The sequence below is a fragment of the Phaenicophaeus curvirostris genome, chromosome 5, assembly GCF_032191515.1.
Source record: "Phaenicophaeus curvirostris isolate KB17595 chromosome 5, BPBGC_Pcur_1.0, whole genome shotgun sequence".
Taxonomy (NCBI): domain Eukaryota; kingdom Metazoa; phylum Chordata; class Aves; order Cuculiformes; family Cuculidae; genus Phaenicophaeus; species Phaenicophaeus curvirostris.
The window spans coordinates 28,591,247-28,616,169 of record NC_091396.1 but is presented as its reverse complement, the minus strand read 5'-3'; the positions used below and the strand labels follow the sequence as shown (position 1 = coordinate 28,616,169).

Here is a 24,923-nt window from a genome sequence, read left to right as displayed (position 1 = left end):
GCCTTAGAGAGTTTATTTGCGGGATTTTCGGTGTCCCCAGGTGCAGGACCCTGCACTTGGCCCCGTCGAACCCCACGAGGCTCGCTCAGGCTGACTTCTCCAGCCCGTCCAGGCCCCTCCAGACAATCCGCCGTCTTCCTGCCGCGCCAGCCTCTCTGCTGGGCTCGCTGCGGCCGCTCTCCCCCAGCAGCCCCTTCGGATCCGGGCGGTGAGGGGGCGAGGCCGGTTCGGGCGCGGAACGCGGCGGCGCGGGGCGTGTTCCCAGCCGGGAGCGTCGGGCGCCTTGGAAACGGGCGGAAGCCGGGAGGGTGCGGCGGCTGGAGGATGCTGAGCGCCGAGCGGCTCGCGCTGCCGGGGACCGAGTACTTGGGTGAGGAGCGGGGTGGGGGACGGCGCGTCCCTGTCCCTGTCCCTGTCGCTGGCACGGGAGCCGCCCCCTCCTCGGCGCTGTGCGAGCGGCAGCTTTGTTTCATCCCAGCCTCTGAACGTGAGCCAGCAGTGGCCCAGGTGGCCAAGAAGGCCAATGGCATCTTGGCTTAGATCAGAAACGGCGTGACCAGCAGGTCCAGGGAGGTTATGCTCCCCCTGTACTCGGCACTGGTGAGACTGCACCTCAAATCATGTGTTCAGTTCTGGGCCCCTCGCTACAAGAAGGATGCTGAGGCTCTGGAGTGTGTCCAGAGAAGAGCGATGAAGCTGGTGAAGGGGCTGGAGAACAAGTCTTATGAGGGAGGAGTGGCTCAGGGACCTGGGGTTGTTTAGCCTTGAGAAGAGGAGGCTGAGGGGAGACCTTATTGCTCTCTACAACTACCTGAAAGGAGGTTGTAGAGAGGAGGAAGCTGGCCTCTTCTCCCAAGTGGCAGGTGATAGGACAAACGGGAATGGCCTCAAGCTGTGCCACGGGAGGTTCAGACTGAATATCAGGAAGATATTTTTCACAGAAAGGGTCATCGGGCACTGTCAGAGGCTACCCAGGGAGGTGGTTGAGTCACCATCCATGAAGATATTTATAAGACATGTAGACGAGGTGCTCAGGGACATGGTTTAGTGGCATATAGGAATGGTTGGACTCGATGATCCAAGAGGTCTGTTCCAACCTAGTGATTCTATGATCAAAGAATCACAGAATGGTTTGGGTTGGAAGGGACCTTAAAGATCATCCAGTTCCAACCCCCCTGCCATGGTCAGGGACACCTCCCACCAGACCAGGCTGCTCATCCAACCTGGCCTTGAACGCTTCCAGCAATGGGGCATCCAGAGCTTCCCATGGCAACCTGTGCCAGAGCCTCCTCACCCTGAGTTTAGTGCAGTACCAACCTGTTTTGCTTGCAAGATGTATGTGAGCAGCCTTATTTTATGCTCATTTCCCAGTACTGGAAGAGGTTCAGATGTAAGAAGTTTTGGATGTCAGTTTTTCTTCTGAAATAAGGCAATGTTGGTAATGTCTCCCATGTGGAATGGAAATCTTTTAACTTAAAAAGTGGGCACTCCCTTAGAGGTTACATCCTGGCTCTAACAGTTTGTTACTGCTTGATGTTCCAGGAAACTAAGGAGCAAAGTGATTCAGTGTTGATGTGTCAAAAATAATTAGGATGGAGTAAAGTCGGTATGACTTCATTTAATTGCTAAAGAGAAGATGATTTACAAGGAGTAAGCATTTGGAATGTGTTCAAGACAGTATGTCATGGTGAATAACTCAATGAAAACCATTCTAGACTTGACCTATCCAATAACCTCTATGTCTTCTGGAGCGTCTTTTAACCACAGCATCAACAATTACTTCAAAGACAAGTGGATAGAGGATCTGTGGATCCCTTACTTCACTATCACAACCGACATCACTGCCTCCGCAATGAGGGTCCGCACAGACAGCTCCCTGTGGAGGTACGTCCATGCCAGCATGTCCCTCTCCGGGTACATGCCGCCCCTCTGCGACCCGAAGGACGAGCATCTACTGATGGATGGAGGCTACATCAGCAACCTGCCCACTGATGTTGCAAGGTCCATGGGTGCAAAGGTGGTGATTGCCATCAGCGTGGGGAGCCGGGATGAGACAGACCTCACCAACTACGGTGACTGCTTGTCTGGCTGGTGGCTGCTCTGGAAGAGGTGGAATCCACTGGCCCAGAAAGTCAAGGTGCTGAACCTGGAAGAGATCCAGACACGGCTTGCGTACGTGTGCTGTGTGCGGCAGCTGGAGATGGTGAAGAACAGCGAGTACTGCGAATACATCCGGCCTCCAATCGACTGCTACAGGACCCTGGACTTCAGGAAGTTTGATGAAATCTGTGAAGTGGGATATCAGCATGGGAAAACTGTGTTCAATGTCTGGAGCAGGAGCGGTGTCCTTGACAATGTGCTGAGAGACAGGCAGGAGACCTGCAAATCCAAGACAGAGAACGTGAACTGTCCCTCCACCTGGCAGAAATTGTGTCCCGGATCGAACCTGTGAAAGCACCTGTGGCAGACGATGAGTCAGACTACCAGACCGAGTATGAGGAAGAAGTTCTGGACAACCAGAAGGATGATTATATTGATTTCCTGAGCACTCAGATTGAAGACGACTCTGACTCAGATGAAGACATGCAGATAAGAAAGCGCGTGAATCTCCCCAAGGCGGAGGACCAGGCGGGCAGCACGGGAGAGCCAGGGTAGCACTCAGAAGAGTCTGATCTTTGCTGGCTGAGAGCTGTGCCCTGTTGCTACCTGTTAAATATTGAAAAAAGAAACCAAGTTCTAGTTGAAATTAAACAAGCTTTATTAAGCAACGTTTCCTCCTTCTCCAGGCAGCGAACGGGGCATTCAGCTGCTGGCACTAAGCACAAATCCCCCTGTCATGCCCAGGTCCCTTCGGAGCTCAGGGCAGGGCTGGCTGCGTTTGCCATGCTCCTTTGTGCCAGTGCCAGTGGAAGCGGCCATTGTTAATCCCTCTGAGCCTGGCAGAGGGGAATCCTGCTGGGAATGCTCAGTCAAATGCTGCCTTGATTATTGCTGCTGTACGTTCTAGTTGCTGTTTTTACTGGAAAGGCCCAAAGAACAATGGGATGTGATCCTGCTGACTACACCAAAAATGTCACAACCCGGACCCACAAGCCACACACTTGTGTCTGGCTCTGACGGGGGGAAAGTGGATTCGTTTGTCTGTGTGGCGATCCGGAGGCCAATAAGGTCACTCCCAGGGTGAATATCAAAACAGTATTTATTTCTGGCTCCGGCAAGCCTAAACACGCCAAGATACCGGAGCGCACCACAAAGACACGGGGCGGGGGGGGGTGTGCAACCTCCCAAAGTTACAGAAATGAATCCCCAAAAACAACCCAAGTCTCGAAGATCCAATCCAACACGCACGCCATGAGGTAGTGGGGGAGAGAGAGAGAGAAATAGAGAGAGAGAAGGAAAGAAATCGCCACATCGAGCGCAGCAGATGATCTCGGGAACACATGGTCCAGGCTGGTCCGATCAAAGTGTCTGAGTGAGAGCAAGCATGGAAGTGAGACCCTGACTCCTCCCTTGAGAGTCCTTTTATCCCTGAGTCCTTTTTGGTGCTCTGGAAATGAGCAGGTGCAGGGGTAGGGGGGGCAGCAGCAACGGCTGCATCCCTTCCACCCACCAAAGCCAGCTCTGGGGCCCAACTTCACCCCAGCGAGGGAGAGCTGTGCCTGCTCCTGCACTGCCCCTTGCTGAACCATGGCACCACAGACAAGCTGGTGCCACAAGTGGGTAGTCCTCAGACAAAATGTTTAAGAAAAATAGATAAACATAGTCTGACTTCACACAGTATTTTTAAGTGAAACTCTTCAGCTGTTACCTTTTAGACCCAAGGAGTGTTTGATAATAACTTTTATAAAGGTATGCATAATTTACTGTGACTCCTGTACAAGGAAAGGTCAGAGATGGCATGGATCAATTTGTGCTATTTGTTCTACCACGATTTCACTGTCTCTGGTAAATCAAAATGAAGCAGTACTAGAGAAACATTGCTGTCTTCCAGTAAATAGATGACCTGTCTTACAGGGGGGAGACTGAAAGAGCTTTGTTTAGTGTAGCAATAGTGCCTGTGAGAGTGAATCTGACTGTGTGTTCTTTCACAACCATGACAACAATAGAGAGATGAAGTATTTAAGCAAAGAAGTGATCCAGTTCCTCTCAGCCTAGAGTCTCCTTGTGCTTTTGCTGCTAGGCTGCTGGCTGTGTACTTTGTGCATGCCTACGTAACTGCAATGCTATTCTGTGTTACGGAAACTCAAGGCAGCAGTAAGAGTTTGTTTAGTGCTCTGTTTGGGGTCATTCTCAGGAGATGTGCTTTGCTGAAGTTCTTATTGCCGGTTTCAGTTCTGGAGTTGGTTCAGGTATTTGAGAACAGTATCGCAGTGTGACATGTAGATACACCCTTTAGCTTTGTGCTACTCTGTCATGCTATGTCGGCATTTTCAATTCATGCTTTAAACAGAAACACTGGTAAGTTTTCCCCCATTGCTCTAGGCTGAAACTTGCAAAATTTCTTTTTTTAAGGAGCCACCTTGGTTTTAGGTTCATTGTTTTTAATGAAATAAGTGGCTTAACTTTTAATTGTGTGAAACTTGTCTCCTCAAAACCATCTAGAAAGCAGACTAAAAATTCTCAAAGTGTAAGAATAAACCATTTTTCTGTTTCACATCTGAAGTTGAGACGTAAGACTTCTAAGAGATGTGCAAGATTGTTAGGTGCAATCAGGTTTATTAACTGACTTAAAGTGAGCTTCCTTTTTATCTCCATTCCACATGCTGATCTACCATTCCCTTTTGATTTTGTAAAACCTAAATTATTTTGACATCAGGGTCAGAAAAAGACACCTATGAACATGTCAGGTTGAGCAATAAGTTGTAATAGTGCCTGTTCTGTTGATCACTTAGGATGTCTTTCTGTTTAGTTGCAGTCTGTTGTCTATTAGAGGGAAAATAGTGTGTGCTGTATGATGAAATTGTAGTTATCTGTAAATGCAACCAATTACAATGTTTCGGGCTTGTGAGACTCTGTAAATTATCAAACTGCTCACACATCTTCCAGAGTTGTGTATTAGCAGTAGAAAATTGGGTTAAAACAAGCAAACAAAACCCCCAAATCCCGCCTATCCCCTCCAAATAAACACACCTCCACACACACTGCCATAAGATGCTTTTATGTTTTGTACATTGACCTGGCAATCTGAAATCACTGTGCCTTGGATTTGTTCTGTGGTATGCTTCGAAGTCTTGTAGTTGTCTGATGTGGGGTTGTAAGCAATTGTGTTAAGTTTCACTTTCTTTAATTTCATTTTGAAATTGTGTTGCCCCAGGCTGCCATGTAAAATATTCTCTCAGTCTCCCAGGTCAGGTGGCACTGTCTTACCTGACCTTTTTTTCCCCTTTTCCTTTTTCAATTTCAAGAACAGACCAACAAATAAAATGATTGGTCAATATAGCATTACATCCTACACCGGTTTTTCCTCCCCCGGTTTTCCTCCCTCATTTTTATCCTCTTTTTTTCCTTAATTTTATTTTGAAGTTGTGTTGCCCTACGCTGCCACATAAAGTATTCTCCCAGTCTCCCAGGTCAGATGGCATTAGTGAACAGGGAGTCAATTGAGCATTCACTTAAGATGAAAAATAATTACAAAGTTTTGGTACAGCAGAGTTGTCCTGATTTTTACTTTCCGAAATGTGTCTTACACCACAATGATTGTGAGAGAGTAGGTAGAAGAATGGAGATGACTGAAAGTCAGTGAATAGGAAGGGAGATGAGGCCTGCATAGTTCGCATGAAGGCTATGGTGAAGATGTTGTAACAAGCAGGACATTTTAAACAGTATTTTCACTGAATAAACTACATTTAGTGTTTGGGGATAGTGTTGAAAATGTGCTGCTCATTTGATGGATGAGGCTGGAATCACAGTAGGCAAAATGAAGCCTGTTTGAGACACTTTTCCATGCTTTCCTCATTATGGTTTAATAACTGGTGATTGCTCAGTTATTTATAGCAGGCAGTGGAGCTCTTGGTGCATTGTTCTGCAGCTGTCTTCTGAAGCTTCAAATTGTATTCCCTCCACCTCTTTCCTGTTATGGAGAAAAAACAGTAGATTATTGCAAATTTCTGAACTTTTTGTTTTTATCTGGATTCTCAGTCCTTCTACTCCTTGACTCCAACCTGCTTTCTTTTCTTCCTTTGCCAATGTAAGAAATGTAAGAACACAAATATTCTTAGAGGAGTGCCTTATCAGTAAAGCATGGGGCTATGAAGTGCCAGAAACATGTTTCCTTATTTCTCTCTTAAGTAGTCTTGGGCTTCATGATTAGAAAGAACAATCATGACATCGGTTCTTTTACAAAACTGAGTTGCTTCCAGCAGAGAACCTCACCTGGGGTTTACTCTTCTTTTTTTTTTTTCCTAAATTTTATTTCTTTCTCTGTTATGCAAATAGGGTAACTATAGTGTGGAAGATAAACTGCTTCCCCATGGACGTGTAAGAGTTTGCTCAAAGAAATGTTAGATGTGTTCGAATCCCCTTAGACTCAGTCTAGTACTTTCTGCAAAAGATGGAGGACTCATCCTCAAACTTGCTGTTGCACTGCAAGACTTCCACCTTAACTTGAAAGGCAATGAGTGAAATCTGATCGTGATTTAGGCAGATTTGCAGAACAGGAAAGTACACAGACCCTCTGCAGTTGAATATGAGTGGGTAAGGAACCATTAGGCCATTTAATAACAAGCTAGGATGACGATTACTTCCACGTTGTTAATAATACAGTGCATGAATTCAGAATATATATATATTAAAAAAGATAGTTCAACAATTTTGCATTTGCGAGGTGGTGATTTCTGGCAGCTGTACAACATCTTGCAGGAAGTGGTCAGCTGGAGAGCTTGGACTCAGTCTGTGCTCAGGAGCACTAGCTAGGAGAGTACTACATCATGATTTGTGATTAATGCTGATTAGCTTTTTGAAACAAATTTTCAGTTATGGTCTGGATCAAATTATAAACTGAAATGTTTCTTACATTTTTTGTTGAAAGTGGCTTTGAAACTGTGAACATAAGAAACATGACTTAGTTGTGCTGAGTGGCCACTTAGCGTGTCTTGATGAGTCACAGTGCTTGTCTGGCATCATAGTGTTAGCTCTGGTATGACACGGTCTACTTGTACCTCATTACGTGTTCTGTCCTTCAAGAAAAACCCATGTATTATTGAGGGTTAATAGGAAATTACACTGTGAAGCTGCGCAAAGCTGGAAGGAACTACAGCTGTACAGTGATTTAGCTTTTAGGTTCATTGTTTTGTTTACATACTTCTCTTGCTCAGGCTATTCCTTAGCAATATCTGAAAAGATTAAATCCCTGATGATATCTGGAAAAATTAAAGAGAGCATCCTGAAAGACCATTAATGCTGGAAAAACTTCCAGACTTTACGTGATTTTGTTCTTGCAGTTTGTATCCTTAGTAATTCCCTCTTCCTTTACTATTATTTTGGTAATATTTGCATGAAATTGATTATATATTACTATAGAGGTGCCTTTCCAATGTCCATAATAAAGTAGTGTCCCTAGTTAAGCTCCAGTTTAGAATAAATTCTCAAAGGGTATTTATATGCTTTATATGCTCTCAAACATTTAAAAAATGCCAGAAATATTCCAGATATATTAAAGCTTGTTATTCTCTTGAGCTTCTGATAACTGAAGTGAGTCATAATGTTAATTGCATCAAATAGTGTGTATTTTCAGCACTTCAGTTGAGGAGGTGGCAAATACTTAAAAAAAGATGGTCTTATTATCCAGGAATTCCAATTCCTGATTTTTCAACGTATTCAGTCATGCCAGGCATGAACCAGCCATTAAAAAAAAATGCCCTCTTATGTGCGTACAGTACAAATTGTTTTGGTAGACGGCTCATATTCCAGAGGTCATCCCTCATGAAGAGCTGAGCAATAATGTAGCTAGCTGATTTGATAATAATTTGGTAAATAAAGGCTTAAACCTCTTCTATAGGGCTCTGTTCTGGTGCTTCTTTAAACAGGTTATATGTGATATGTGTTTTACCATCCAATACCAATTTATTCCAATCATAGTCTTTCTTCAGGTCATTTGGCACACTTCATTGTCCTTTTGCAGCATCTACGGTATTTTTATTGCACCTCCTGACCATCCCATGTTTCCTGTACCTTGCAAGTATGACAGGCAGTATCACTTCTTGGTAAGTGTGCTGATATACTCCGCATCAGTTTTTCTCCTCTGCCTTTGGAAAAGGCAAACTTGTTGGAAAGAGAAGCTTCTTATCAGTGTAGCATTAGGGAGATGAATCTAGGTCATAAAAAAGGGAAACTGATATGCAAAACCAGTATGATTAACATGATTGTGTGCCACTTTGTGCTGAAGTATAACTGACACAGATAGTACAGTGGCACTTCCAAGGTCTTATTCCTCTTTGTTCCTGAGCACTGCTGATAATAAAAATATATACAATATCACTACTTAAAGATATATGTATTTCCTTCCTTCTTCTTGAATTTTTGGCTTTGAGAGTGTCAGTGCATATATTTTGTTTCATGCAGGGGTATTATTTGCATTACATTTTCCTTTTCCTTCAAGATTTTTCCATTATAAATGCTTGTTCTTACAATATTTGTAATCAAACTTACGAATTAGTGGATTGTTCTCATTAGAAGATTGAAACAAGTCATCCAGTGGCTTATAAAAGGACTGTTTTTACAAGTTTAAATACACAAGCAAAATGATGGCTAAATGGAATTAGTTGTGATTGCCTAACCTGTTGTAGTGAAGTCTGCAGAGACTGCGGATTGATTGTGGATGTAACCTTCGTTTTGCCTTTTACTTGTAAGCTGTAGGAGATTTCTATGACTTGGTCTGGCCATGCTTGACTTGAACAGCCACTGTTCAGCTCTGAACTTGGTTCTGAGCAAAAAGTGCATTAATCCCGAAATTCATTTTAAACGTTGGGTGTGTGGGTGATTGTGGGTATGAGAACAAGACTGTGGTGATAATCCCATCAGAGGCCATTCTCCCAAACGCTGCAATAGCCACCTTTGGAGGAGCTGTACTATATGTATTACTACTAACGGGACAGAGGCTCTAAGTAAGTGTAACATCACCGCTAATGGTTTAAGGATTAAGATATTCTGTGAAAAGGTGTTTACTTAACATGAGGTCGTGGGCTGCCCGAAGACTCCTCGGTGAACTCATTATGTCAGGTCCTTCTCTGAAAGCTGCGTGGTAGTTCTTAAACCTGATGGCAAAGAGTAGCATCTACCAAATGAGTGTGGTAGGTACGCTTAGTGAGTGTGTGGGGTCATTGCATGGGATTTCAGGGAAGAGTTTAGCAATTATGTGTAGCATTGGAAAGTTTTGGAGGATGCAGGAGGAGAGCCTTTACTGCAATAAGCCATAAACAAATAAATGCTGAGGATCATAAGCTGTTGTAGTATCTCCAGTGTGGAAGCTACACTATGCTGGAATTCTGTCACGGAGAAAATTAATAGAGATAGCAAGCTGTAATAACACAGTTATGTGCATATTTGGGCTTTACATCCTGATTTGGACTTGCTGCCTTCTTTTTGAGGCATACTTTGCAGTAATATGAACAACATGGATACCAATACACTGTTATCTCTCTGAATTTTCAAAAACTTTTAAAATGTAAGGATAATCTCATTTGTTTTGCACAGGACCCCACGCATTTTTAACTCTGCTTGCCTAAACAGTTAATGTCCCAGTATGGTTCAAGTGTTTGTCATGGAAAGCACCATTTGTATAAATTATGGAACTACTATGTTGCTATAACCAGACTGCTGGCATTTTGTTTGTCCTCTCTTGCCTGCTAGAACCTGTCTGCAAATTAAATTTTGTTCGGCTTTTTCCTCCTTGGTTTTCCCTCCTAGTTTTCCCTTCTTATTTTTTCCCTTTATTTTTTCCTCTTTCTCCTTTCCACCCCCCTTTCTCTTCTTCCCCTTTCCCCCTTTTCTCTTCTTCCCCTTCCCCCCCTTTCTCTTCTTCCCCTTCCTGCCCTTTTCTCTTCTTCCCCTTCCTCCCCTTTTCTCTTCTTCCCCTTCTCCCCCTCTTTTCTCTTCTTCTTCCCCCCCCCCCCCTTTTTTTCTTCCTTTTTTTTCACCCCCTTTTTTTTCTTCCTTTTTTTCCTTAATTTCATTTTGAAGTTGTGTTGCCCCAGACTGCCACGTAAAGTATCCTCTCAGTCTCCCGGGTCAGATGGCACAGTCTTCCCTGACCCTGTTTTCCCTGTTTTCCTTTTTCAATATCAAGAGCAGACCAACAAATAAAATGAGTGGCCAAAATAACATTATATGCTACTGTACTCGGCACTGGTGAGACCGCTCCTCGAATCCTGTGTTCAGTTCTGGGCCCCTCACCACAAGAAGGATGTTGAGGCTCTGGAACGAGTCCAGAGAAGAACAACAAAGCTGGCGAGGGGGCTGGAGAGCAGGTCTTACGAGGAGCGGCTGAGAGAGCTGGGGTTGTTTAGCCTGGAGAAGAGGAGGCTGAGGGGAGACCTCATTGCTCTCTATAACTGCCTGAAAGGAGGTTGTAGAGAGGAGGTTGCTGGCCTCTTCTCCCAGACCGCCAGGGGAGGTTTAGGCTGAACATTAGGAAAAAATTCTTCACAGAAAGGGTCATTGGGCACTGGAACAGGCTGCCCAGGGAGGTGGTTGAGTCACTTTCCCTGGAGGTGTTTAAGGCACGGGTGGACGAGGTGCTAAGGGGCATGGTTCAGTGTTTGATAGGAATGGTTGGACTCGATGATCAGTGGGTCTCTTCCAACCTGGTTATTCTATGATTCTATGATTGGTGCGTTACTTTTTTATTCCCCTCCCCCTTTTTTCTTTCCTAGGACCAGACTCCTGGCACTTCATTTTGCCTCTCTGGGCTGCTAGAAGCTGTCTGTGAATTAAATTTTATTCTATGGCTTTTCTGTGTAGGGTAGAGTTGGTTTGGTTATAAAACATTCTGCTTGTACTGTTCCATGGAACTGGGCAGCTAGTGAACAGGAAGCCAGAGCTGGAATTTGGTTTGGCAGTGTGAACTGTGCTACCTGGAAGACAGCACAGCAGCCAAAGAGCCAAAGAGAAAGACTTCTCAAAGAGATTGCAAGTGCTAATTTCTTTCTGCTTCTTTGCTCACCAGTTTCTTACCTCCCCTCGCCTCTACCTACTTTCTGGGAAATATGGAGAGAGGTTCTTTGCCAGGTTTAGGCCATGCAACAAAAGGCTTAACAAAAATACCTGTACTCAACAGTGACCCATATATTTTTGTGTACATTTTTAAGTGTGACTGCAGTGTCTGAAATTCTGTGTTGAAAGTTAGTTTATTTGCAAGGAGCAAACTCAAGTGTATTTGTTGTAGAGGTTAGCCACATTGTGGGACCAGCACTGTGGGATCATGCCTGTCTATTCCCATAGGTGTCTAGCGGGGAGGTTCATGACTCTAAAGGAGCAAAATAACAAAAATATGTTTCATTGATAGGGGCTGTTCTGTGAAACAGGTGTGTGCTTTCCTGCAAAGTTTTGAGAATGGCTTTGTAGTTGACCAGAAGTTTATAGCAGGCTGAGTTGAGCAGGAGCCTGTCTGCTAGTCCTGTTTCCTAGCTTATTCTGGTACTGCTCACAGCTCAAGAGGGGCCTGGGAAGATGATTTCTGAGTATAAGATGGGCTGCATAATGAAGAGGGAAGAAGGATGGGCTGAAATAAAGTTACCCAGTTGCTGTTATTTAAGTCCGTGACTGTGCAGCACGACTCATTCCTCCCTCAGGGGACACAGGTGTGCAGAGCTCTTTCTTTAATCACTCACATAAATTAAATTTATTCCTTCGCATTAAAATAATTAAATAAAGCTACACCCTATATCTTTTAGTGCCAGATAATATCTTTGAACTTTTGGCTCACCATTTTGCTATCAGCTGCAAGGTATTTTCCAGGGTGTGCTTAACCAATTTTACCATTGTCCTGTAAAGTGTTCTAGGCAGAGAAATCCCCTGATAACAATCAATGTTCATACATACTTTTAATCACTGTATCCACTGGGAATAATCATTTCCAGACCTCTCTTGAAGTCCACCTGCCCCACACCAAGATGAAAGGGACTTCCATGCTGTGAATCAAGTGGCATAGTCTTGATGCTTACCAGGATATTAAGCACAAATTAAAATGGTTTGAAGAATATTGATGTGGGCCTGAGGTTGGCCGGTTGCTGGTGAAGGCAGGATGCTGCCAAGTCGAGCAGATTGGTGAGGAACAAGAACAGCCTTTGCCTTTCCTATGTCCCCTGAGGGTTTTTTCCTGCTCTTTTTAGGACACGACACTACTTGCAAAGGTGCAGTAGCATACGTGTTTAGATGGAGGTGTGTGCTTTGGGAACAGGGTTTGTGTGCTTTCCAGGTTAGGAATGATTTTCCTGGGTTCGTTGTGACTTGTCTTCTTTATTGTTGAACTTGTAGATTTGAAAAGTCTACTGCTTTGTAGCTGGCGCATCACCCCAGACTCTGCTCTTTGTTGCTCCAACTTGGTTTCTAGCCAAAAACATCAAAGGGGCTCAGTGGCAAATCTGTGCTGCTTCCTTCCTCCCTGGCAAATGCTTAATTTGTACAATCTGCCCCTTGTAGAAGCAGCAAAATTATTTGTCTTGCACCAAACTGTCGTTACCCAGGTGTCTTATGAGTGGGATTGGGTACTGACAGATCCATCACTTCTGAAATTTCCCTGTGTTTGGTTTAGGCAGTTGTTTGAGATTGACTTTTGAGCAATATGAGTCTGTCTTGGCATTGAGATCTGTTCCCCACCTGCCACTCCAAGAATGTTCACTGATGCTTGTGTGGAAACAGATGTACTTTTATTTACACCCTTAGGTGCACATTTTAGGAAAAAGTCTTTACAGAACAGCCTTAAAGCTAATTGGCTTTGGTAAGTAGGAGAGGGCAAGGAACACCCAAAGCTCTACAACAGCCCCATTGCTGTGACATTGACAATCTGTATGGGAAAACTGGTTATGACTCAGAACAGAGATCACAAGCTCCTGCTGAGTAAACGTCTTCCAGCAACGTTTCCAATGTTTTCCTTTGCCTCTTCCTTCACTTCCAGAATCACAGGGGATTTTAAAAAAGGGTTAGCACTGCTAATGACTAACTCTGTATAGCCAGGAAATAAAGCATGATTTAGGTCATGAATTTTACTATTTGTATCTGGGAGAATGAAACCTCTGCTCTCTAAGTGAGGGAACAAATGCTCTTTGGCTTATTGTGTAAGGCACACAACCAGGCTGGTCTGGCTCTGGGCTTTACAGGCCCCTTGTATTCTAATCTCTGTCTCTTACTGTCTTTTATTTGCAGCTCAAAGACATGTCCTCACATATATGGAGGATGCAGTGAGCCAGCTGCTGGAGAACAGAGAAGATATTAGTCAGTATGGCATTGCCAGGTTCTTCACTGAATAGTAAGTACATCAGGATTCTGCCAATAGGGCCAGCCTGAGGGGGGCTTTTGGAAGCAGGCAGAGTACATGGAGAATGGAGCTGGGCACGTGCTGATTATGTTATGAATGCTGGATTTCACTGGGTTAGCCAAGGGCTGCCTGAGCATGTTTTGGAAACGTGCATGGGTTCAGTACCTCTTCTATTACAAACATTCATGTGAAGCAGTCACTTTGGGGAGCAGACCTTTTAAAAGCATATAGAAAACCAAACCTACTTGCCTTATTCAGGGCTGTTAGTATCACAAGCAGAGACTGCTGTTGGTTCCAGCAGCACTCATTCTTCCTTTTTCCAAGTATGAATTTGAACTGTTTTGTCTCTTTGCGTCATTGTTGTCCTGTTGAATGCTTTAATAGAACACCTCTTCTGCCCTTACCTGCGTAAGTCCTTTCATAATGAACATAATAATTAGCACAAATACTCCCTGCTTACTAATTGGGAAAGACTTTTTTGGGGGGAAAGGCTGTGTGCTGGTCTTTAGTATTGTTGTCGTTGACTCAGCCAACTGCTCTGTTTTGCCAACTTAATGATGTCTTGCACAATGTCTAAAACTCTTCCAAGCAGCTTCATTAATGATCTATTGGTAATATGTGTGCTTTCAGTGGTTTCTGCCTTTTGATGGCCATTTGAAAATCTTTGCTTGTTTACTTCCTTTCCTGTTATCCTTTTCTGGAGCAAATAAGTATGCAGAGTATTTCACAATAACCTCTATACCACAGCAGCGGAAGAGGATCTCAAAACATAGGAGTAGCTTGCTTTCTCAGTTGATAACCATTTAAGTTTTTTGGTGGTGGTTTTTTTGTTTTGTTTTGGGGTTTTTTTTGTGTGTTTGGGATTTTTATTTTTTTTTTCTGCACATCAGTGTCCATCTAATCTCTAAATGAGCTCTAACTCGCTAGTTTGACTGATTGGATAACTTGCATTATATTTTCTTGCCCTATGCACATTTTCGACTTGTAAACAACTGAGATTCTCACTGGTAAATGAGCAACTAAGATAAATACTGCAGCAAATTTGAGGGGAAATTCTTAAAGCTTTGACTAGCTTGACAGAGAAAGTAAGATATGGGCCATCTTGCTACATATGACATATGACAGATCTCTTAGATAGCTGGCACTATAATAAGAAAAAATAGGGGGTTTTTTCCTCAACAAAGTACTTCCAACTTTCACTTCACATGTATCATCCATATTGCAAACTCTGGGAGACCCATGCAAAATGGCATGAAGGCACTTTTATTAGAAGAATCAAATAGCATATCAAGGCTGATCATTTTTACTGTTAACCTCTCTCTGTAGCTTAGTGTAACTAGAATGAATACTGACTTTAAAACACCTCAGAAATCTGTTTTAGAAGCAGATAATACTTGGTACTACATCAATTTTACAAGGAGATTGTTATTTCTTTGTCATTTATGGAGTATCTTAAACTCTCAAAATGTGTTCCATGTTCATAGACTACCAAAGTTAAAAAAATGCATAATACAGGAATGAAACTCTTAACTATACAAACAAATGAAGAGTGCATTTCCATGTTCAGAGCAAGTTGCAATGGTCGCTTTTAAGTGAGGGTTGCAGAGCATTAATCAGTTAGAATAGGTATCGGGGACAAATGAATGTACAACCTGCACACTTGACATGACTGGGAGTCATGATGCTCTCTCTACTTGATATAGGTGAGTTTCCACAGACAGTAATACTGAGATTAGTCAGCTGAACAAATAAGTCAGTAAACAAGAGCTTATGAAAGATAATGAACATGACTAACAATGGCCTCCACCCACCAACAGGGTTTCTTTACCAGGGTTGAAGGCAAGGTAGCTCTGAAATACCCAGCTGAAATTGTCATTCAGGTATCTTTACAGATGGGATTTGGTTTGCACCTGCTTTCAAGCCAACACCTCAGGACCTTTTCTAAACTTCTGATCATATATACTTAAAAAATTAAGTGGTGAGCAAAGAGATCTCCCAGGCTTTTTGAAACTGCTTGCTTTGCTTCTCAATAGTATTTCTTCATCATAACATGATAACAATACACCTTCTTTTCACTTCCTGTTCCTCTTCTGCCTTTGAAAGGCTAAGTAGTAGGTCAAGATCATTATAGCAAACAAAACTGCCACCATACAGCATGATCCTCTGACTGACTCAGGTGCTGAAGATCATGTTTTCCCATTTATTTCCAAAGTAAGATGTGAATTTCTACCATGCCTTTCTGTGTACACCAAGTGTTCTGTGGAGCCTCTGATTTCTGGAAAGGCAGGAAAAGACTGCATGTTCATTTTTTGTGTAAGTAATGCAGAACTCATCATTCTCTTACTTTTTATTATTTTCTTTTTATAGTATGTCTGGAGTTTACCAGATCAAACTCTGTTCCTGTACCAAAGCACAAACAAGCTTAGTAATTTCAAGAGCTGTGAAACTCTTAATATTTGAAATGTGGAATTCTTTATTTAAAGTGGAGAATAAAAGATCAGCAATATGGTTGTAGGTAGACTCAGAAACAAAGTTTCCTGTTATGACAGTGTCATAGGTTCAGGCTCCCAGAGCTTAGTGGTGAGCTCTCGCTGCCTGGTAGATTTCTATTCATCTACACAAATGTCAACATTTGTTCAGGCTGTGCTTTGAAGACTGCACTGTCTTTGTATTGCTCTGCCAAGCAAATAAGCTTGGTCTTGATTTTTATCTTTAATCTCAGTATGTTTGGACTCAAAGATAACTTACGATATTCTAGAAGGCTTGTGTACACTCTCCTGGTGTTTTTCTTGTTCCAGGTTATTCTAAGTGAGAGGATTGGCATGTACATATTTTTAAGTATGGTGCAATGATTTGAAATGAAGAGATTTGGTGTTAGGGTGCCTGTTTTTTCACATCGTACTTTCCCTGTTTACGCTCACTTAAGAGACCAAGCACAGGGTTTAGAAAGCTAGGGATAAAATAGTGACGTCTGTAACTTTTCAGAAATGATGAAGTTAATGTGTCAAGGACGGGTGTTAGAAACTCTCCAAACTCTTCTCAAAGGGCACACTTTTCAAGAGGGTGGTGTTCTGTGAACCTCTGTTGCTGGTTTCACCACTGAAGAGCAATCGTGGCCTTTCCATCATGCCTTGTGATGCTCCACCTCTCCGTGAGTGACTTCAGATCTTTTTGAGAGTTACAGCAACTATTTTTATGGGTAATTAAGAAAATTTTGTTGGGGTTTAGCTAACCTGAGTGAAATTTCAGTTGATCTACTTGAGGGAAGGAAGACTCTACAGAGGGATCTGGACAGGCTGGATCAAAAGGCCCAGGTACATTGTATGAGGTTTATAAAAGTCGAGGGCCAGGTCCTGCACTGGGTGTGTATTCCACTGCTATCCACAGTTTAGCTTCAGGATTGCTGATTGCAGAGGGCTGACCTTCATCTCTGCAATTGTCCTTCCAGAATATTTTTAGTTTTCGTGGATATTCTTTCTCCTACTTTATTCCATTGTTCATTTGTCCCCATAATGTGGACATCTGCTTTCAATCTTGGGAGCTCCTTGAGGCTACCTTCATCTGACCTGCTCCTGACTCTCAAAGGAATAGGGATCAATCACCCTTCTGCCAATTAATTCACATCTTTTAGCTACATGAATAAAATTATGCCTCTCTTAGGACTAGTCTTGATTTTATAGATAACGCTGAAATGCTGCTGGTATTTGTTCATTATAAACCAAAGAGATCTCTGCTCTTTTTTTTCAATCTCCATGAAATGCAGATTCTTGAAAGCCCTCTGTGTAATTATACACTAATGCTGCTTTACTACTTCTTCCAGCCTTAACTTCTTTGCCAACTTATCTTAAAGAGACATGTTCCTCCTATTCAATATTTATCATCCTGTTTTCTTGATCTTTCCTATACTGAAGAAAACCAGGGCCCCCATGCTAATGCATTTGATTACACAGAGGGAATGTACATATCATCCCACTATATTTTCTGGGATCTTAAAGAGAGTCTGTGTGGCTTTTCTTCACTTCAGCTAGAAGAAGGAGCAAAACAAATTTTGACAGGGAGACTTCCTACTAGTAATTTTTTGCTTTTCTTCTGGGCTAACCCTTTGCTTGAAATTTTCCCTTCCAGTTTGCAGGTAGATGCGCTACTCTATTCAAGACTCTTCAGAAAGCTCAGAAATATTAACCAGTCATAACTTACCTCAGACAGGAAACACTTTTTCTTATCACTTTTACAGTTTATTTGATAAACCAAACACAAGTAAACTGGAGACACAGGAAAAGGCGCTTTTGTTTTTTTGATCTGTGTTCTCGCAAAGCACTTTTTTCTTTTGTTTCTGGTGAAATGTCTCCCTGACCACCTTCCAGCTGGAGCATGATTGAGAAGGACATCCTGCTTTTAGCTTGCAGATGCATCACTGCTTCCGCTGGGCTCTGCAAAGTCATGTCCAAAACCCAGTTTTTCTGTAAAGGATATTTCTGCTGCCTCTAACTTGAAGTGCCCCTGCTGTATCTTGTGTGATAGTTTGATAGTATTTATCGAAGAAGATGTATGTGGTATGTGTGTTTGGGGGGGTTCGATACTGCTTTTAGGTCTGTTGTGTGCCTTGCAGTTCAGGCCTGCACTGTGTAGAGGCCTATTTTATACAAAGGAACATTTGCTTTGTTCAGAGTAACAGGACTGCCAGTGCTATATAGTTCGAGATCCTTGAATAGGAAGATGTTATCGTAGTGAGAAGTATCAACTGCTAGCAATGAAATAGCTCATTTTCTCTTGCTGTCTGGATTGGCTTGAACAATTTGTTTAACTCATTCCTTAGGGACAAATATGATAGCGCTCTCTCGGCTTTCTCTGGCAATAGCAGTGACACAGGCTTTGGTATGAGAAAAACTTTCGCCTTGTTCAGCCCTGTGCTGCTATACAACAGTAGCTAAATAAATCTGTAGAGTAAATTATGGCCTTCTTTTAAAATGGTCTTAGTACCCTGGAGGGGAAGCAGGGGGGGAAGGGCCAGGAATGGGACAGATGGGATGCCCATGAGAAATAAGTCACTCACTGTAGACAGCCTTAATTGGCAACTGGAAATAAGCTGAATTATCTGCTTATGAAGAGGAGAAATTCTTGGGGCTAGCTTAGATCCATCGTTTGTTTTTTTTTTGTCTCTGCATATGTAGGTCTTATTGTTGTGATCGTCTTGCTGTCATCTGCTCTGCATCTTTCTGCTTTTTACAGTAACTTGTTCCGTCTTGTTTGCAAGGATAGTGTAAGCTCTTCAAGACAGAAATAATATTGTACTGCATGTACTTTACAGCATGTAGCATTGTGGGAGGTTGTCTCCATGTTTTGTACAGTTGTAGTATAAACAGCAAAAGTAGCAGAGAGAAAGTCCTTAGGGCTTTGACAGGTTGTGCCAGATTCCCTTTCTGAGAGATGGAGCCATTAATTAGAATTTTTCTGTAAGACTGTTTGGGGGAGGGGGACTGGTTGTTGGGTTTTTTAAGTGTTATTTTGTGTGTATTTGCTTTGAGCAACTCAGTAGCCATTGGGAAGTAACAATGCTTTGAGGTTTTCACAGAAAATGCTTATATTCTGATATGATCGTATGAGCAATTGCAAAAAAAAAGAAAAATAATAAAAAAATTCACGTGTTCTTCAAATACTCTCAGGATTCCTTCCTGTCTTCTGTTCTGGATGAAATTATGACACTCAACGCAAGACTGCACTGAGCCATGTGATCGGTATGAAGCTGCTGCTGTCGATGACCTAGCTGTGAAGCCCCTTTGGGCTGAAAATCTCAGCTGGGATAATGTGCTTGATGGTTCCTGACAGGGTGTTGCTGGGGATTCCTCGATGCCTAGGGCACTGCATGAGTGCTGTCTGCCTCTCCTTCGCACTTCAGTTATCAGTGCAATGAGAATGAATATATGCACTCAGACTTAGCACTCGTGTCAGAGGCTCTGAGGAGTAGATTGTGCAGCTAGAGTGAATAAGTTGCGATGAGAGGGGCATTTTCAAAGTCTTTCTCTCCACAGAGCAGATGAATTTGCCAGACTGAATTTCTTGATAAGTATTTCTAGGGAACTTGCAATAGTTGCATATTTCTCTACTTAGAATGTTGATAATGGACACAAAGCCTCTCTGTTAAAGTCCATTTGTTGCCTTCTAGTCTAACCACTACAGAGAAGACTTGTCAGGATGGCAGAGTCTCTTCCTTGTAATTAATTTTCTCCAACCCATATTGTAAGTGGGATTTCAATAGTCCCTGTCTGCTTCTGCTCTGCATGGGGCATGCGTTTTGTATGACAGCCATGGAAGATTTGGGGGTTACAAATAACTTGCTTTATTTGTGATTAAAATTATGTTTATTTTGTCGAGAACCTGTAGATCTGCTACTTGAAGCGTTATGTTTTTAGTATAGAATTGCTTGACAGCTGAAACAGTATTGCTATCTTTGTTTGACAGGCAAAATCTATAAATTCCTGAATTTCCCAGAGTTGTTTCTTTGCTACAAACATCACAACAAGCCGTAGCCTGACAAATATACTGATTTAGGGAAAAAAATGCAGATACTAATGGAAATAATACACCGATTCCCACTGTAGTTTGTACACAGTGCCCATATATTAGAAAATGTAGTGTTTTCTTCCCATATACTCAAGAATCTTGCAGATGAGTGGATGTTCAGATGAATCCAAATCTTCACAAAGAAATATGGGGCAGTAGGAAGGTAAAGAGACTTTTTGGTAGGCAGAACAATCTCAGAAGGCTCTAGCCAAAGGAGTAGCATAGAATTGAACATGGAAGACACTGTTTATCATTGATGCTGTGTATGATAAATACCCTGCTCAGGAAACTTATATTGCTTTGGCGACAGAAAAATCTAAAGAACTTGCTGGAGTGTATGAATGTAAGCACTTGATATCAGCATCTTGTCAGCACGGGTACTTGTCTGTAGATAGCTTTTCACTTATACACTGACTTGAGCTGCACTGTGCTCTTGCTATTTGAAGAGAGGCAATCACAACTTTTCTATGCAATGTGGTCAGCTTATGATACTTCTACTATATTTTCACTGATGTTGCAGTGCAGTCTCTGCCCACTTCTTTTTTATTCCTTTACATGATGGGAATTCCATCTTTACTTATGGTCTTTGTCAGAATAGTTGTAGCAGAAGTGGACTAACTACCTTATGTAACCTTAAGTAGTTGGGTGTATTTTATTCCTTCTTTCAACCTTTGAATGCATGACATTTGCCATGAAGTTGATCTTGTTTTAGTGATGGCTGAAGCCAGTGATGTATACGCAGTGTTGATAGCTAATAACACTGAAAAACAGGTGTTTAAACTTTTCCAAAAGCTGAAGTCCAGAAACCTGGCAAATGGTACAAGGCTTAGGACTATATGTGACTGAGTTTACTGCGATTACTCTGGGCTAGAGTTGAATGTACTGTCCTCTCTCTAGTTTCAGTTCATTACTCCAGCATAATTCTATTTATGCTTCCTATTTTTTATTGCTTTTCATCATGGTTGTTAAGGTTTCTAGTACAAATTTGGAGATGTATTCGTGACCCCAGCTGGAAGTTAAAATCGGACTTTGTGACAGACTTCAAATGTGGAAATTCGTTCTTGAATCAAGCCTGGATAATTTAGGGAGGGAGGGAAGAAGAAAAAGACAAAATCATGGGGTTTGCTGAAAATTGATCTCTCTGATCTCAATTAGAAGGGAATAGAGAAGTAATTTTTGTGGTTATATGTGTTTTTGATGCAGTTTCCCTGTTCCCCAGTCCATTCCACTGTCTGCATTTGGCACTACAGCAAAATAGATACCCAAGTCACTGCAATTCTAAGAAAATCTTTACGGAGCCTCCTGAATGCATGCTCTTTGTGGTTATTTTGCCGTAACCCATTTCATTGGTTGAGTATTTCATAGTGTTCACCATATGCTTTTTGGATTGCCCCAGGGTCTTTTGTTTAATTTCATTTGTGTAATTTTTTTTTTTTAATATCTATGCTATTGGTTAGTTCGTGCCTTATCCCTGTTCTTGCATTTCTGATCACAAATCTCTGTTCTGTTTTAGTTTGTGTTCTTGCAGGAGTGAAAGGGACCTAGAGTCAAAATTGGTGAACTGTGCAATCTTACATTGTCTGTCTTCCATTGAGGAAAAGTCTGTAGTAGAGGTCGCCATGATGCAAATAGATATTCAATGATGAGATCACTGTTTGACAAGCATCTTTCTCCATCATTCTGGAAAACCACGCAGCTGTGCTTACTGAGTCACGATGTTGGAATATATAGGAAAAAATGAGAAAGATAAATAGTGACATATCCACAAGAGATGTAGTGGGACATTTCTTCAAATGTTTTGAAGAAAACCATTTCAGTAATTTGTAGTTGCCACCTGGAATTCAATAGAAATGCATTAGAGAATAGCAGCTTTGGAAAAAACACTGTAACATAGGAAGTTTGGCACACATTAGTGGATTTCCCCTTATTATATTTTTTAAATTATTTTTTAATAATTACAAGGCATAGTTTTATGATTTTCAGTTAGGAATTTTTTTGAACATACCTTTTCCTCCAATATAGTTTTTCAATATCTCAAGCTGTAAGAGAACCACTGTTGAACACTTAACAGCTTCATCAGTAACTGTACCTTTCTCTTTATTACTGGCATGTTTTAGTTCTGGTTTTAATGAAGCATTTTGGTGTGAGTCTAGGCTGCTGTATGTTTATAGAAGGTCAATATCAGAGGAGTTCTTGGCTTCCATCTATCCAAGCTTTTAAGACTTTATGTTAAATTGGAATAAAGCAGTGCAAGTTTGAGGAATGCTTTAGTTTGTATTTATTCTTAGGCTGCAAAATTTTGTGGTGTTGCAGAAAATTTTTAATTGTTTTGCTAAGAATACGTGTGTTCCAATGTGGGCAAGGCCAACAAACATTAAATTTCTCCTAAACGGGATATGCCAAAGCTGTGAAAATAAGCAAATGTCTGCAGCAGTGGGATGTGATAAGATCTCATAATAGGATTCCTTATCCTGTACAGGATAAAATCCGTTGACTATCTCTGCGTCCCAACGAATAGCAAACTGCTGTAAGTTTTGTAGCTTGTGTGCAAAATTTTTTAAATTTGGTTTGTCTTCCTTTTCTTAAAAAAAAAAAATCTATTTTTTAGAAATGTGGATGTCTTCAGAGAACCTGCCACTTTGTATGCTGTGCAGTGTTGAAACCAGACAGATCCCTGAAAACTTTAGCCGTAGGGACTTGCAGTAACCTCATGTCCTGCCGAATTAATCCAACTGTGTAGCTTCAAATAAAGTAGATAGATAAACTGTATCTGATCAACACTGTAGCCAAGCAGTTGTGCTGAGCACGAAGTGGTTTAGCTGAGCAGTCTCTAAATGCAGAGTTAGCATTAATGTCAAGTGATGAAGCTTCATCTGTATTAAGGAATTTTGGTGAGGTTCATTTGTTGCCGTGATGGAAATATTGGAAGCTGCTCAGTCTTTGATGTGCTATAGTTCTTGCCAAGGCAGCTGAATAGGTGAGAGAGTATTAGTTGTACATTTTTCTTCTTCTGAAATTCTGCAGTCTAACCATGACTGAAAAGAGCAAATATTGGAGCTGCATTCATGTCACCAATATTCAGTCTCTTTGGAACAGTCATTAAGTTAAATTTCAGTAGTTCCTGAATCATCAGTTGTAACACAATTGTGCTGCTACCTTTAAAAATAATTAAAAGTCTATTTTATAAAACATGGAACTGCCTAACAATAAGAGATACAGGAGACTACATGCAGAATGGAGCAAGCAGGCCCTTACTTATGCTTATATTGTGGCCTCAGCTTTCTGAGAAGGCAGTTTGTCTTCACTTGGCATTACACTTTGATCTCAGCAGTACAAGAAGGGTGCAGTTCTTCAATAATTTTGAAATTCGTTCTCCTCATTTTTGAACATTGACATTTTGGTATCGAAGTGCATCTCTAGCCAATGTCAGTTCCATAGCTACTTCCAGAGCTGTTAGACTAGAGGAAATCTTGTTGCTTTATTTTTAATAGTATTTCTCTTCTTTGTGCCATCTTCTCACCATTGCCACAGGTTCACTGCATGATTTCTGTAGCATCTTGCAGCTGGTGAATTAATTCCACGGTCTGACAGGGAGGCAAAAATACATGTGTTGGTTAGTAAAGGAAGCCAAAGAGTGGTGGTTATGGCTGTATGATAAATAAAGGTGATTGAAGACTTGGATCTCTTATACCCTCAGGCATACAGCTTGATATGAGCCAGCAATGTGCTTTCACAGCCCAGAAGGCGAACCATATCCTGGACTGCATCAAAAGCAGCGTGGCCAGCAGGTTGAGGGAGGTTGTTCTGCCCCTCTATTCCCCTCTTGTGAGACTTCATCTGAAGTACTGTGTCCAGTTCTGGAATCTTCAACATGAGAAGGATATGGAACTGTTGGAACAGATCCAGAGGAGGGCTACAAGGATCATCAGAGGGCTGGAGCACCTTCCATACGAGGACAGGCTGAAGGAGTTGGGCTTGTTCGGTCTGGAGAAGAGAAGGCTCCCAGGAGACGTTATGGCAACCTTCCAGTACCTGAAAGGGCCTACAAGAAAGCTGGAGAGGGACTGTTCACAAAGGCTTGTAGTGATAGGATGAGAGGGAACAGGTATGAACTGGAGAGGGTTAGATTTAGGCTTGACATAAGGAAGAATTTCTTCACGATGAGAGTGGTGAGTTTCTGGCACAGGTTGCCCAGGGAAGCTGTGGCTGCCCCATCCCTGGAGGTGTTCAAGGCCAGGTTGGATGGGACCTTTGGTAGCCTGATCTAGTGGGAGGTGTCCGTGCTTGTGGCAGGGGGTTGGAACTGGATGATCTTTGAGGTTCCTTCCAACCCAGACTATTCTATGATTTTATGATACAGAATGCTATAGAGCAGTTCAATAAGGAATTTTCTTCTTGCCCCAGTTTGTCTAGTTGGACTAGTTTGAGCAAATACTAAATATATTAACTGGAGAGTGAGAAGTTTCTTTGTGCAGTTATAATTCTGGATTTTTTTTATTCCATTTCTTTTTTAGATTTGAGGGAAAAAGGGCAAGAGTTTTTGAGGGAAGTTGGGTAGTAACTTGCAGTCATTTCCATAAAACTAGTTATAATGGTATTCGTGCAGCTGTCTGTGTGGTGCAAAATATGCTGTGTGTTCTACTGTAAAAACTACACCACTGTTTACAGTAGCAAGACCTTTCCAGACTTGCTGAAACACCATATGGTCTGAAATAGCATCTGATCAGACTGAAAGGGTTAGTCCTGCGTGATTGATGCTTATCTCTGAAGGCTTCTTTACTTTTCCCTTAAGCAACTTGGGAGGACTTCTGCAGGGTTATTTACCATCTTCCATTGTACCTTTCCCATCTTCCCAAATACTGGGTTTCCCAGCTCATAACTCTAAGCAGCA

General features: G+C 42.0%; 1 protein-coding gene across 1 annotated transcript in view; it reads left to right on the top strand.

The window, feature by feature from the left end:
* Window positions 1-257: 257 nt before the first annotated feature.
* Window positions 258-24,923, top strand: part of CSTPP1 (centriolar satellite-associated tubulin polyglutamylase complex regulator 1) — a 90,054-nt gene continuing 65,388 nt past the window's right edge. Inside the window, exons 1-2 of the mRNA XM_069858126.1 lie at window positions 258-370; window positions 13,360-13,462. Coding sequence (XP_069714227.1) covers window positions 325-370; window positions 13,360-13,462 — 149 coding nt within the window. The 5' untranslated portion in view covers window positions 258-324. The remainder of the gene's footprint in view (window positions 371-13,359; window positions 13,463-24,923) is intronic.